Source organism: Gossypium raimondii, chromosome 4 (assembly GCF_025698545.1).
Source record: "Gossypium raimondii isolate GPD5lz chromosome 4, ASM2569854v1, whole genome shotgun sequence".
Taxonomy (NCBI): domain Eukaryota; kingdom Viridiplantae; phylum Streptophyta; class Magnoliopsida; order Malvales; family Malvaceae; genus Gossypium; species Gossypium raimondii.
This window is the reverse complement of record NC_068568.1, coordinates 35,671,064-35,683,520: the sequence shown is the minus strand read 5'-3', so window position 1 is coordinate 35,683,520 and position 12,457 is coordinate 35,671,064. Positions and strand designations below refer to the sequence as shown.

The following is a 12,457-nucleotide window of genomic DNA, read 5'->3' as shown; positions in this document are numbered from 1 at the left end:
ATTAGCAAGTTCTTTCTTCACCTTCACAAAGCTCTCAAGCTCTTTTACAAGAAGAAATTCCTTAGCTTCTACCTGTTTAACCAACATAACATTCTCATCCTTCAACTATTTATTTTTCTGTAATAATTGAGAATTGATTTCATGGACTTTTCCTTATTTGCCCAACATCTCATTGTAAGTCTTCAAAAATTCTTTATCTGAACCAAGATCAAAATCACCATCACCAATACCAGCAACGAAAATGACAAAATTGTAATGATCCTCCTCTGATTGATATCCACTAGATGAGTCCTCATCACTCTAATATACACAAAGTGAATTTTTCATCATCTTTTTTAAAGTGTTAGCTCACTCAGATTAGATATGATAATATCCTTGGCACTTATAGAATTGGACTTTTTTCTTCCTAGCTTTCTTAGATTCCTCTTTGATTACCACCCCCTTGGATTCATTTCTTGGAACATTTGTGCTGGTTTTAAACTTCTTTATTCTCCTCAACTGCTTCTTGAATGTTTTCTTGAAGTTCTTTGTGAGTGAGGCAATTTGTTCCTGGATTTTCTCAATTGCAGCGTTTTGGAAAGTTGACACTCCTTCGCCTATTTGGAAAGAAATATTTCTTTCACCTTTTATCTTGTTGTGTTTGAAATCCACAAGGTTTATCTCGAAAGTTTGCAAAGAGCCAATAAATTCATTACCAAACTCTCAAGATCTTTAACCTCTTTAATAATAGTAACCTTAGTAGAAAATCTCTCGGGGAGAGATCTCAACACATTTCTAACCAGCTTGGTGTTTGAATATTCCTTTCCCAATGCAAATGCCTAATTGGAAAGATCATATAACTTTGCAGAGTACTCACTAATAGTTTTTTATTCTTGCATTCTCAAGCTCTCAAATCTAGATGTTAGCATTTGCATCTTCGATTGTTTAACAATGGAGGTACCTTTATGAGCAGTCTTTAATATATCCCAAGCAGCCTTTGTAACTATGCATTTAGCATTTCTCTTGAACTCCTGCATATCCACTCCACAAAATATTGCATATAAGGCCTTGAAGTTTGCATTTGCAAGCCTTTCTTTTATGATAGTCAACCGTGCTTCTGGCTTGGTAACTTTACCACTCTTAAAGTCCATCGTGGATGACTCCCAACCAGTCAACACAACACACCATGCTTTCTCATCAATTAACTTAATAGAGGCCCTCATGCATGCTTTCCAGTAAGCATAATTATCAACCTCAAACATAGGGGGTCTTGAAGTAGAATGACCTTTCATAGCTTGAATCTAGCAACACCATGGATCTCCACTAGCTACTTTAAGTGATAGACTCTATTACCAATTGAATTTTTAACATCATTACTAGCAAACTAGACAAAATTCTTGGAATGAGTGACAAAAAAGTGGGCACGGGCACTTCTTTGGCACCAAATCTAGAAACAAAAAATAAAAACATGTTGGATCTAGTGCCTTAAATGTAGTATACTTGTCAATAAAATAAATTCTTTAATTAAATTAATATACTTTGTATAAATTGCCCTCAAATGGTTTTTGCACGCAATGCAAGATGGAAGCAAATGTTGCTCATTGGTTGTCTAATGTTTAACTAATACTAAGTAGTATTACGTGTTCAGACCGTGATAGAAAAAGACAACTTATATTAGTAGATGAACTTAAACATGTCCTTAGTCTAATAGGAAATGAGCAAACCGATTGAAAGACTAATATGTCATCTATCAAGTCCAATTGGGGAGATGCCTTGTCTTGGGCATTAAAGCGAATAACTCCTAAAAGATAGAGACAAAGATGTGACTGACTAGACTGACAGTTGAACAGGATCCAAGCAAAATAGATCATGAATTCGTTTATGGATTTATTCTCTTATGACATTCATAGTGTGGCATACTTAAATCCTGAATGGATGGAGGACTATGTATGCGTGACTTGTACACTTTGATGTAAATAAAAGTTTGAGTTCGAATAGAAAAGGAATCGAAAATTGGTATGTTGGGTGTACGACTTCTACAATATGTAGCGTCATTCACAATAGTGGAATTCATAGCCCAAAACTTAAGTAAATAATTTCCTCTCATTGGCATTACATGGTTGATTAAAAGTAAACATGGTTACGAGTTGTTCATCTTTGTGATGAATGACTTAATTACTATTTGATAGTAATTGACTTTTCATGAAGGAAGATGTAATGGTTATCATGAGATTAAATAGGATTATATTGGGAGAACTGATATAATCCCAAAAAGATTAAAAATATCCTATGAGGGTAACACACTTATGACAAGGTCATTGGTTGAGCACTGAGTAGTTGATTTCGTAATGGTGTGTCGTTAGGGAGAGCTCAGACATGATACTATAGTAGAATGACTTTATGACTAAATGAGTTTATAATTAATAGGAAAAAATCTAGAACTTAATTATAAATCATTTGAGCTCTAATTACATATGTCCAATCAGACCCTCTATTAGCTCGTTGAAACTAGAAATGATTTGCGTGTTGAACCGAAAATGAACAGAATGAATAGAAATAGAGAAATGGAAAACATTCAGAAATTGTTATGGTTTTCTCCAAAATGGAGAAATGGAATCATTTGAAAATGAATGTAGGCTTCTCAAAATATGGAAATGGAAATGAGAAATGATCCATTTGCAAATATATACATACATATATATATATATATATATATATATATATATGGATTACTCAGAAATGGCCAAAAGAATGATTTTATGTTTTTGAGCAGTTTTAAAGCCCGAAAATAAAAATAAACATTTCGCTCATAGTGAACAAGTTGAGTTGTGAAATATTGAATATATTTTCTTGTAAATTTTAACAGGGGTTAAATTGTCATAATTTTACAATGGGTAAAATTGGGATGAGAAAATTATTTAATTAGAAAATTAATGTTTATTTTGGAAAATAGAAAATTATGTATTGGGTTGGACTAAATTATGAAGTGTTGGGTTAAAAGGCCAAAAAACACATATAATTGGGCTCAATAAAATGAGAGGCTTGAATCTACATCATAATACATATGAGGGGAAGCACACCCTATTAGCCCATCTACCTCTTTTAGTTGGACTGATAAGTTGTTTTTTTATTTGAAATAAACTTCCACAATTCAAAAGGGGTTCTATCTTCTCTCCCTATAAATAAATGAAATAAATAAAGTTATTTACACAACTTGAAGATATTGTTACTCTGCCAAAAAATAGAGAGAATTTATTTTTTTACTATTATATATATTCGAAATAACAATTTTGTTAGTTTCTATTTTGAAGAAAGAATTTCCATTTTCATCCAAAAGTAAAGAAAACTTTTTCTAGTTCTATGTTTTTATTCGATTGGTTCGAGCCCACACTCGAAACAGTTAGTGGTACGAGAATAGTGAAGAAGATTGTTTGGTTAAAAGCCAGAAAACATCAAGGAACCATGTAATATCCCGAAAATTATTACTGTAATACCCCGAAAATTACTACAATAAGAAAGTAGGTATCCTTGATAGTAAAATAAGGAAATAAAGTGACAAAAAGGGAAATTTTGAGTTATGGCAACATTGGGAATTATATTATGACATATTATTTCAAGAAAGGATTAAATCGCAAAAGTGAGAAAAGTTTTGTTACCCAAGAGTAAATACTCAAAATTTGAGGGATTAAAGTGTAAATATGAAAAAGTTGAAGGACCAATAGTGTAAATATTTTAAGGATGGAATAATCTAGAAACTAAGGAAAATGGATGAATTAGGACCAAATTGAAAAGGTGGAGAATTTTGAGGGGCTAAATGACAATTTTACCAAATTAAGTGATGACTCAAGGATGAAATTTTTAAAGATTATAAAGGGAAAAATGGTCAATTAGAAGAGAGAGAAATCTAGAAGGCAATGATGATGTTGGTGATATTTTAGATTAATTAATTAAATAAATATTAGTTTATTAATATTTTAATTTAATTTTAAATGATATTTTATTATTTTATTATTATTCTATTTAGTATATATATGTAAGGAAAGATGAAGAATCTTCATCTTCTTCCCATGCATCCAACGTATGAAGAGAAAAGAAAGAAATAAACTTTCTTTTCTTTACAATTTGGTCCTTTCACAAAAATTTACCATTTTCACTTAGAAATCAAAAGAATTTTCATATCCATCAAGAGAGAAAGATAACAAGGAGACAATGGGAAGCTTGAATATCAAGTTAGATTCAAGAAATAGAAGCTAGAGGAGAGAAAATCAAGTTAAAGATTGAAATCAATAGGACAAAGTAAGAACATCAAGATTTCAATATATTTTTAAGTTTGTTATTATTGAAAAAGCATGGAAATGATGTTATAGTAGAGTTTTCTTAAATAAAGTCTTATGTTCTTGATATATTAGTGAAGGAAATAAGAGAAAGTGATGGAAAATATTATAGAGAAAATGAATAAGGAAGTTATAAACTTAGTAATCAACATTTTGCACTAAAACAGTTTTGGATAGCAGAGAGGTTAATTTCAAAAATCACCATAAATTATGGAAATTGAACTTGAGAATGAAAAAATATGGAATTCAATCTTATTAAGTCTAGTTTCTCATAGGAGAAACGGTGTAAGTAATGAAATTGTAAATCATGAGATATAATAAATTATGTGAGACAAGGTTAGAATGAATTCGAGTTCCCCTATTCTGACTTTGGAAAATTATAAAAAATTGGAGAAAAAAAATTATGGGCTTAAATTTATATTTTTAAAATCCTGAATGAGTCTATTTTCAAGAGAAACAAATGAAAACATCATCCGAATCTTGTACGAGGAGATAATTAATTTTTAGTGAAGAAGGGTCGGAATTGTCAGACAGCAAAAGAGGGATGACTTTAAAGAATAAACTATACTTATTGGCTAAACCAAAAATTCTGAAAATTCTATAGTAAGAAGATATGTGAGTCTAGTTTCAGATAAAATTAACAGATCTCTATTTGGAGTTACATAGCTCAAGATATAAATAATTTTGTGACAATGACTCAAGTGGACAACTTTGAATGAACAAATAAATAAATAGTGAAATTATAGATAATGTTACATATAAGCATGTTATATACATTAAGGATGTGGAATGGAGAGGAGGAGGAGGAAAATATATGATTATTCAGCTAGCATGAGTTTTCATTTAAAAATGGCTAATTTGCATGTTTTAGGTTCGGGGACTAAATTGAATAAAAGTAATATTTTAAGGGTAAATTTGTAAAAATGTCAAAAAGTGACCAAATTGCATGAAATGAATTGTTTTATTATTTAAATTAATAAATAGAATGAAATATTAATTTATATCAAGATTGGGTGGAAAATTCGAGGAAAATAAAAAATTACCAAAATGTCCCTGAATTTTGGTATTTCTGCAAGTTAGCCTGGTAAGTTCGTGTAACTTGAAATATATTCTTAGATGATTGAAATATATATATTGGATTGAGAAATTGATTTGAATAGTGAACATGAAAAATTGTGAATTGAATGAAATGAAAACGAAGCTTTGAATTACATGAGTAAATATCGAGTCTCGTAGGCCCTATTTGTTATGAACATAATATTTCGAGGATATGTTGTAAAGAATTATAAAAGCACGTTAATAATTTGAAAGTTTGAATTCGGATGAAATTTTGTAACTCGATTTAATACGTATGCAAATGTATGTATTCTAGTAATGCCTCGTACCCTATTCCGGCGTCGAATACGGGTAAGGGGTGTTACAATGTGACATCACCAGATTCGGTCATAACGTTTAGACCGGGTTTGGGGTGTTACAATCCATTTATCTGAAAACACATGTATGATTTTAGTTCAAGGTTTATTGCTATAAATATCACAAACCGAGTCGATTTTTAATTTTTTAATTTTCCACTGTGCAAGAAAATCATTTTCAATCTAGATTTTTTTCCAACAAAACAAACACACAAGTGAACTTAATCTATCACACAGCCCATTATAATTTTTCTCACCCTTGCACCTTGAAGACTGATACTCTCACCACTAAATTAACCATTGTGAATTCAGCAAATAAAGTCACAACACAAAAGGTTTTACTATCAATATGCACCCATAGAAAAGTTCCTCACTTGATAGATTTAGTGCTCTTAATTCTAGTTACAAAAACCTATACAGGTCTCTCTCTTAAATAGATTATGTTCAAGGCTTTCTAACATAGAAGATATATAACAACCCCATTACAATAATAATACAATAAACAATTTACAATATAATAATAATAAAACAAACGTGGGCTCTTGGCAACTAATCACATAAAATTTCAATCCAATCCAAATGTCCATGTTGCAAGGGATTAACTTGAGTGATTTAATTTGATCCAATTTTCAATATGAGTTTCTCAAGTAATATGATATTCATTGACAGACTAGATGTCGTCTATATGCTCATCACATCTCATTCAAACTGTTCAATAAATTATCAATACTTAAATATGGAAATTATCACTCAACAACTCTAAACACTTAAACCAACTTCATATTTTCTAATAAATATTTGTAAACTTTTGAATTATTTTGAGAGAAATTAATCTCAAACACTCACATGTTTTTTTTAATTAAAAATTTATATATCACACATAAAAAGTATAAAATGTTTTTTATTAAATAAATAATCAATAGAAATAGTACGAGGAAAATATATTTTTTGACAAAATTCGAGATAGATCGGATTAGAAAAATTACTTGAAAGTAAATATTTTTTCGATTATTATATTTTAAAAACATAAAATGTTTTTACACGCGGACACTGAGGCGCGTAGGAAACGAGAACTTCACCAGCACCGCACTTCCTTTATTTTAAGACACAGAGACAAAGTTCGTAAGAAAAACGGTAAAAACCAAACTGGCAAAAGACAGTAAATACTCAAGTAATGAGGGGCATTCTCGTCACATAATTCTATAAATACAATGAAAATCCCTTCTTACATAATTTCTCGCTGTCCCCCTCTGTGCCGTGTCTTGCGGGTTTCACTTCACAGCTAGCAAAGGTAAAAAAGATAAAAAGAAAGAAAATAAAGGTGCTCTCTTTGTTTCTCTTTTGGATCCCATATCTGGTGTTCTTAGCTTCTAAAATACTTTTAAATCTGCATCTTTAATGCTAAACATTGAAGTTGTATTTTGCTTAGTTGGTAAAGTCTGCATCTATTTCTTTGGTTCTTTGTTAAATGCCGTACATTTATTTGATTTTTATTGATGGATGATTTTGAATTTTTGGGTATTGTTTTAAAGGTGATTATATTTTTGGGTTTTCTTTTTTTTTTTTTGGGGGTTCTTATTGGGATAAAATTTGGTTGTTGTTTGTGTCATGTGAAGTTGACTTCAAGAGTTTTAAGGTTTCTGGTCTTTGTTTGTGTGCTGAGAAAATGGTGGGAAAGGAAATGGGAAATTTTCCAGTGTTTGCTTGGTTTTCATGTGCTGATTCTTGGTTTTCTTTTCTTTGGGTTATTGTGGCTGTTGGTAGAAATTGAATCTCCTTCATTGATGCTTAAGATTTGCTTATCAAATGGTGACTTAATTGTCTCCAGTTTTCTCCCATGTCTTGTTTTGTAATTGACAAATCTTTTCAAATTCTGTTATCCTCTCTTATTAGGATCTGCAAGATGGAAAGCATGAATAGCTTTTGGCAGTTAGGAGATGATCTCCGGGGACAATCTAAAGCCTCAGAGGATCACAAATGGTTGATGGTTGCCTCCAAACTGGCTGAACAAACGAGGATAAAGGGTGAGCGTATGAACAATCTCGACCTTTCAAAGGGTCCAGCTGAAGTAAGGACAAGGGATAAATTTGGGTTCCATGAAGACAACAAATTCGAGAACCTTAACTTCAATATGTTGAACTTGGACTCCAAGATCGGAGATAGTATAAGCAAAAGTACCTTCCGAAATGGTATTTACAACACCGATGCTGTTTACCAGAAAAATAACAGCCACAACATTGGGAACCTGTCTGCCAACAAATATAGTGGCAACAACCATTGCAACAAAGATATTAATAATAACAGCAACACCAACTCCAACAACAACGAGAACAACAATGCAAACAATGCTGCCGATAAAAGGTTCAAGACTTTGCCTGCCACCGAGACACTCCCGAGAAATGAGGTGCTTGGTGGATACATCTTTGTTTGCAACAATGACACAATGCAAGAAGATCTTAAGCGCCAGCTATTTGGTAATTGTTGTTCTTTTTGAAGACTCCCATTCTCATAGATGTAATTGTCATGTAATTAGTTTATATTATGAACCTTAGTAATTGAGAATTTTTACTTGCTGCTGTTATCTCATTTGCTAGGTTTACCGCCAAGATACAGGGACTCTGTTCGGGCAATCACACCTGGCTTGCCATTGTTTCTCTATAACTACACCACTCATCAGTTGCATGGTATTTTTGAGGTAAGTTCACCTGAGTCTAATGGTTGATCAGGCAGTGTCAGTTAGCGTCTCTTGTATTGTTGATGTTTTCTTCCATATTTACAGGCAGCAAGTTTTGGGGGTTCTAACATTGATCCAACTGCTTGGGAAGACAAAAAGTGTAAAGGCGAGTCGAGGTTTCCTGCTCAGGTAAAGATAGGAGTTTATGGTTTGTTAGAACTGTACTTATTGTTCCTTGTCATAGAAGACACCATTAACTCTTAATTCTTCTGTTTTTTTTACCCCTTTATAAATAGGTGAGAATCCGTATAAGAAAGGTATGCAAGGCATTGGAAGAGGATGCTTTTAGGCCAGTCTTGCACCACTATGATGGTCCCAAGTTCCGTCTCGAGCTGTCAGTTCCTGAGGTATCGCAATTGTTCTATTTTATGCAAGTTTTTTTTTTTTTCGCTAATCAAATTCTGTTAGCCGTGGCTCACGAGTTCCATATCATACTTTTGCAGACTTTGGATCTAATGGACCTTTGTGAACAAGCAGGCTCCCCATAAACAAAATGCTAGCCGAGTGCAAATGTAGTAGTAGTAGGGTTTGTGATGCACGTTTCCGGAGATTTTTCCATAGAGCGCAAGCTGTGGTGGGTGTTAAGTCCAGTTGGGGAAAAAGTAGGAAATGGCATTAGCCACATATGAATAAATGCGTTCATGTCATGTGAAAGATGCATTGTAAAACTTTTGCATTAATATGCTATGAATTAAAATCCTATCAGATATATTTGCAAGATGTCAAAAGGAAATGGCAACTACGTGTAATGTTCAAGTCCTCAACAACTGAAGGTTTTGATGTCTATTTTTGTGCTTATAATATGAACTTTCTCCTGTCTTCTTCAATCTCATTTTCAAAGTGAAGTCCTAAGTGCATGCAAATATGCAAATTCCAATTAAGGTTTCTTCAATCTCTCATTCCAATCACCTAAGAGAACAAGCTAAAATAATTTAACCATGACTTCATTTGACTTCCCAGTTGTGTAGCAATAACTCAAAGAGAGGATACTCATCATGGAAAGAAGTATAGCTTCAATCAGAGGATTTACAAGGTCAAATATGTTGATCTAATGCACAGTTTTCCTCCCTTAAACCCAGCAATAGAAGCGTTTGTAGACAACCGAAACCATCTGTAATTTGCTGATCCTATCACAGCAAGAATGGATAAATGAAATTACATCCTCATGGCTGCAAACCCTATTCATTCCATTGGTGTAATCATTCAACAAGATGCTAAAGACGAACCCTATTGAGGCTTCATTGAAGTCTATATTGCGCAGCTGACAGCTCTGTAACTTTCCCCCCTCTTTGCTAATCAATGCATGCTGATGGTCAAAGAGCAGCGGACATGAGAAAAGAACGAATTCTTTGCAATAGCTCAGCCTTTACGAAGTCTGGGACAGAAGCTGCATAAACAAGGATTTAACTGTGGTGATAAGGAAATAAAATGCAAATAGTGTAAGAGACAAAAATCATGAGCTTAAAAATGGGTAAATCGGACATAATCCAATTTATTATCAACCACCAGGTAGGACTGTGGAACATCATAGCATGAGGAAGCATATAACAAGAACAAAATCGAGGATCTTTCTTCGGTATGAACTAATTCTCTCTACTCTAATTGATCCATTGCTTCAACCTATGGAATGCTGATAAGGACAAGCATAACAATAGAGGGAAAAAAAAATTACTAATTCTTACCTCTGCCTTTTGGGGTGATCAAATGAACAAGGTCATCCAAAGTGACATTATTTCTTCCTTTCTTCTTAACATATGATCTGTCATTCATCAAAATGGAAGAGATTTCTATAAAGTATCATAAAGATTTCACATAAAGATGATGCATAAAAGGAAATTGAATACGTTGCAATCAACTTAAATGCCAAGCAAAACAAATCGATTCTTGGATAAAGAACTAATTTCTCTATCTCACGGCACTTCATCCCTCTGGTTTTCTTTCCATGAAAATAAATAGCCCACAAAAGCTATACAGCTTTACATAACTATAAAGAAACTTATTGCGGCATTGTTTAGTCATTACCTAAAACACCACAACACATCGATTGACACAATTTGACGCATCACCATCCTAAACATCTTTTATTCATTGTCGTAACAGAAAACATAAAAGTAAGAAAAACTCAGCATATCACTTATATTTGGGACCAGGCACTGGCACCACAATCTGGCTCTAAGATTATCCACTTTCACATCAATACAAAGTAGGAAGCAACAAGTGAAGTCTTAAGAACCCCATGACAATTTTTTTCCCCATTGATCAATTACTTAATTTGATCCACTTTTTCTAAAAAAGAAACTGTTTATAAAGTATTAAACAAGCCATGACTTAATTCTAATTTCCTTATCTATGAAGAACTTGAAAATTCTCTTAATTTTCAGATACTATGAATTGTAATCCTTAAGATTAATTATAACTAAGCCAACACAAAAATGATAAGTTAAACAATTAGAAAGAAGATCAATTGCAGATAAATACACAAATTAATATATGAAGCAAGGCAGTTCAAATTTTAAACAATAACTAGATACAAAGGAGACAGTAAAAATAGTGGGGAAAAGAAAAAAACCTGCAAAGAGCTTTCATCTCATCCTTCCATCCACATTCTATAAGTCTTTCTCTTAACAGTTCCATTAATCTCTCTTTTTCCCCGCTTTCAATTAACTACCAAATTCAATTAAATCACAGTAAATAAATAAGAACCACCCGCCCCCCAAAAAAAAAAAAAAGAAAATATGAAATAATAAAAAGAAGGGAAAAGAACCTTGATATTAATAATTTCTTGAAGGGTGGGTTCATTCCCTTGATCTTCTGCACCATCAGGGGTTGGAGGCCGATTTACTGAATGTTTCCTGTTGAGGGATGTTTTTAAAAAAAAAAGATTAAAGATTCGATTCTGATTATGGATTTAGTTAAACTGAAAAAAAAAACAAGAAATTTACTTACATGATGTTAAATTAAATCTCCCAAAATAGAAATGAAAATTTGTGAGGAAATTGGAGCAATTTTTATGACTTCGAAACAGCTAGAACCCAAAGAAAAAAAGAAGGGATTTTAAAATTTTTTTTCCTTGGCCTCCACCGTCACCTAGAAACGACAACGTAGGGGAGATTTCAGACAGGAAGTATTTTACCAGATTCGCCCCTAGATTTAGTTGCATTTTACAAGGCCATCTCTTTAAGCCTTTTTCAAGAATGGACACAGGCCCTTCACATAAAGAATTCCATAGCTGTTAGCTTGTTAGGCCTTAGATTTAGATACTGCCCTTAGTATAAGAATTTTGTTGGAACTCTTTTGATATTAGAGAAAATAAATGTAGAACCCTAACCCTCAGATCTTACTAATATGGACCAACATAGTGTCCAATTGCCCATCCATGTATATTGGGTAGCTGTTTTTATGTCTCTCTTTGTTTTTTCATTGAATTGCAGGTGGATTCAGCTGCATATGTCCAACCTGAACAGGTGCTAGATATTTGTGGAACCTAAGAGCCATTTCCTAACACTCGATGGGACTGAGTTCATGTTCGCGTGGGGCACTAGGAACAGATAAATAACTGGCTAGCATCCTCAAGTATGTGGCTAACTTTCCTGATTGTGCAAAGAACAGTATCACGTAGCCCCGGTAATGATGTTTTAGTGGTTTCTTATGTAATCTATGGAAGAAAATTGAGTGGTTGAAAACTTTGCATCTTGGTCGCTTTCATATTCTGTGTTAAGATCATGTGACCGTCACTGTTCCCCAGTATCGCTAATTTAATGCTGTTTTTGAGGCTCATTTTGTGCCATCCTACAATAATGGCATCTGCTGGAAAAAAAAGGACTCTCTCAAGCAGCTCTAGGGTCATCGGTATGATAATGGGATTTCCTTGTCTTAGCCAAGTAGTCAAGTAGCTAAGTTGCTGACTGTTGTATAGAAAGCTGCATCTGTGCCCAGGTCTCCCTCCCACTATTATTGTCCCCCACTCGGATGACATCTATGCTATCTACGTATGTTGC

General features: G+C 33.2%; 2 protein-coding genes across 4 annotated transcripts; one reads left to right on the top strand and one right to left on the bottom strand.

The window, feature by feature from the left end:
• Positions 1-6,857: 6,857 nt before the first annotated feature.
• LOC105779826 (B2 protein) lies at positions 6,858-9,286 on the top strand. Of its 3 annotated transcripts, none has more exons than XM_012603767.2 (6): positions 6,858-7,016; positions 7,619-8,199; positions 8,320-8,420; positions 8,505-8,588; positions 8,696-8,806; positions 8,903-9,286. In XM_012603767.2, exons 2-6 carry the CDS (start codon positions 7,629-7,631, stop codon positions 8,945-8,947), a joined length of 912 nt encoding a protein of 303 aa, XP_012459221.1. In that variant the 5' UTR covers positions 6,858-7,016; positions 7,619-7,628; the 3' UTR covers positions 8,948-9,286. The 3 variants fall into 3 exon arrangements, with proteins under 3 accessions (XP_012459221.1, XP_012459222.1, XP_012459223.1); XM_012603768.2 differs by having other exon boundaries at positions 6,883-7,046; XM_012603769.2 differs by lacking the exon at positions 6,858-7,016 and adding an exon at positions 7,049-7,157.
• A 166-nt stretch (positions 9,287-9,452) lies between these two features.
• Positions 9,453-11,953, bottom strand: LOC105779827 (transcription and mRNA export factor ENY2). The gene is made up of 5 exons (XM_012603770.2): positions 11,406-11,953; positions 11,224-11,311; positions 11,029-11,123; positions 10,142-10,218; positions 9,453-9,846 (listed from the first exon to the last, which is right to left on the bottom strand). Coding segments are annotated over exons 1-5 (336 nt in total). The 5' UTR covers positions 11,408-11,953; the 3' UTR covers positions 9,453-9,772.
• Positions 11,954-12,457: the final 504 nt, after the last annotated feature.

Bases quoted from the DNA above. Each gene is read 5' to 3' on its own strand.
- LOC105779826 (XM_012603767.2), top strand. From the start codon at position 7,629: ATGGAAAGCATGAATAGCTTTTGGCAGTTAGGAGATGATCTCCGGGGA. The intron at 8,200-8,319 runs GTAATTGTTGTT...CTCATTTGCTAG, and splicing joins TCTTAAGCGCCAGCTATTTG to GTTTACCGCCAAGATACAGG. The intron at 8,589-8,695 runs GTAAAGATAGGA...CTTTATAAATAG, and splicing joins AGTCGAGGTTTCCTGCTCAG to GTGAGAATCCGTATAAGAAA.
- LOC105779827 (XM_012603770.2), bottom strand. The intron at 11,124-11,223 runs GTTCTTTTCCCT...TGAATTTGGTAG, and splicing joins AAGAAATTATTAATATCAAG to TTAATTGAAAGCGGGGAAAA. The intron at 10,219-11,028 runs GTTTTTTTCTTT...GATGAATGACAG, and splicing joins GAGATGAAAGCTCTTTGCAG to ATCATATGTTAAGAAGAAAG.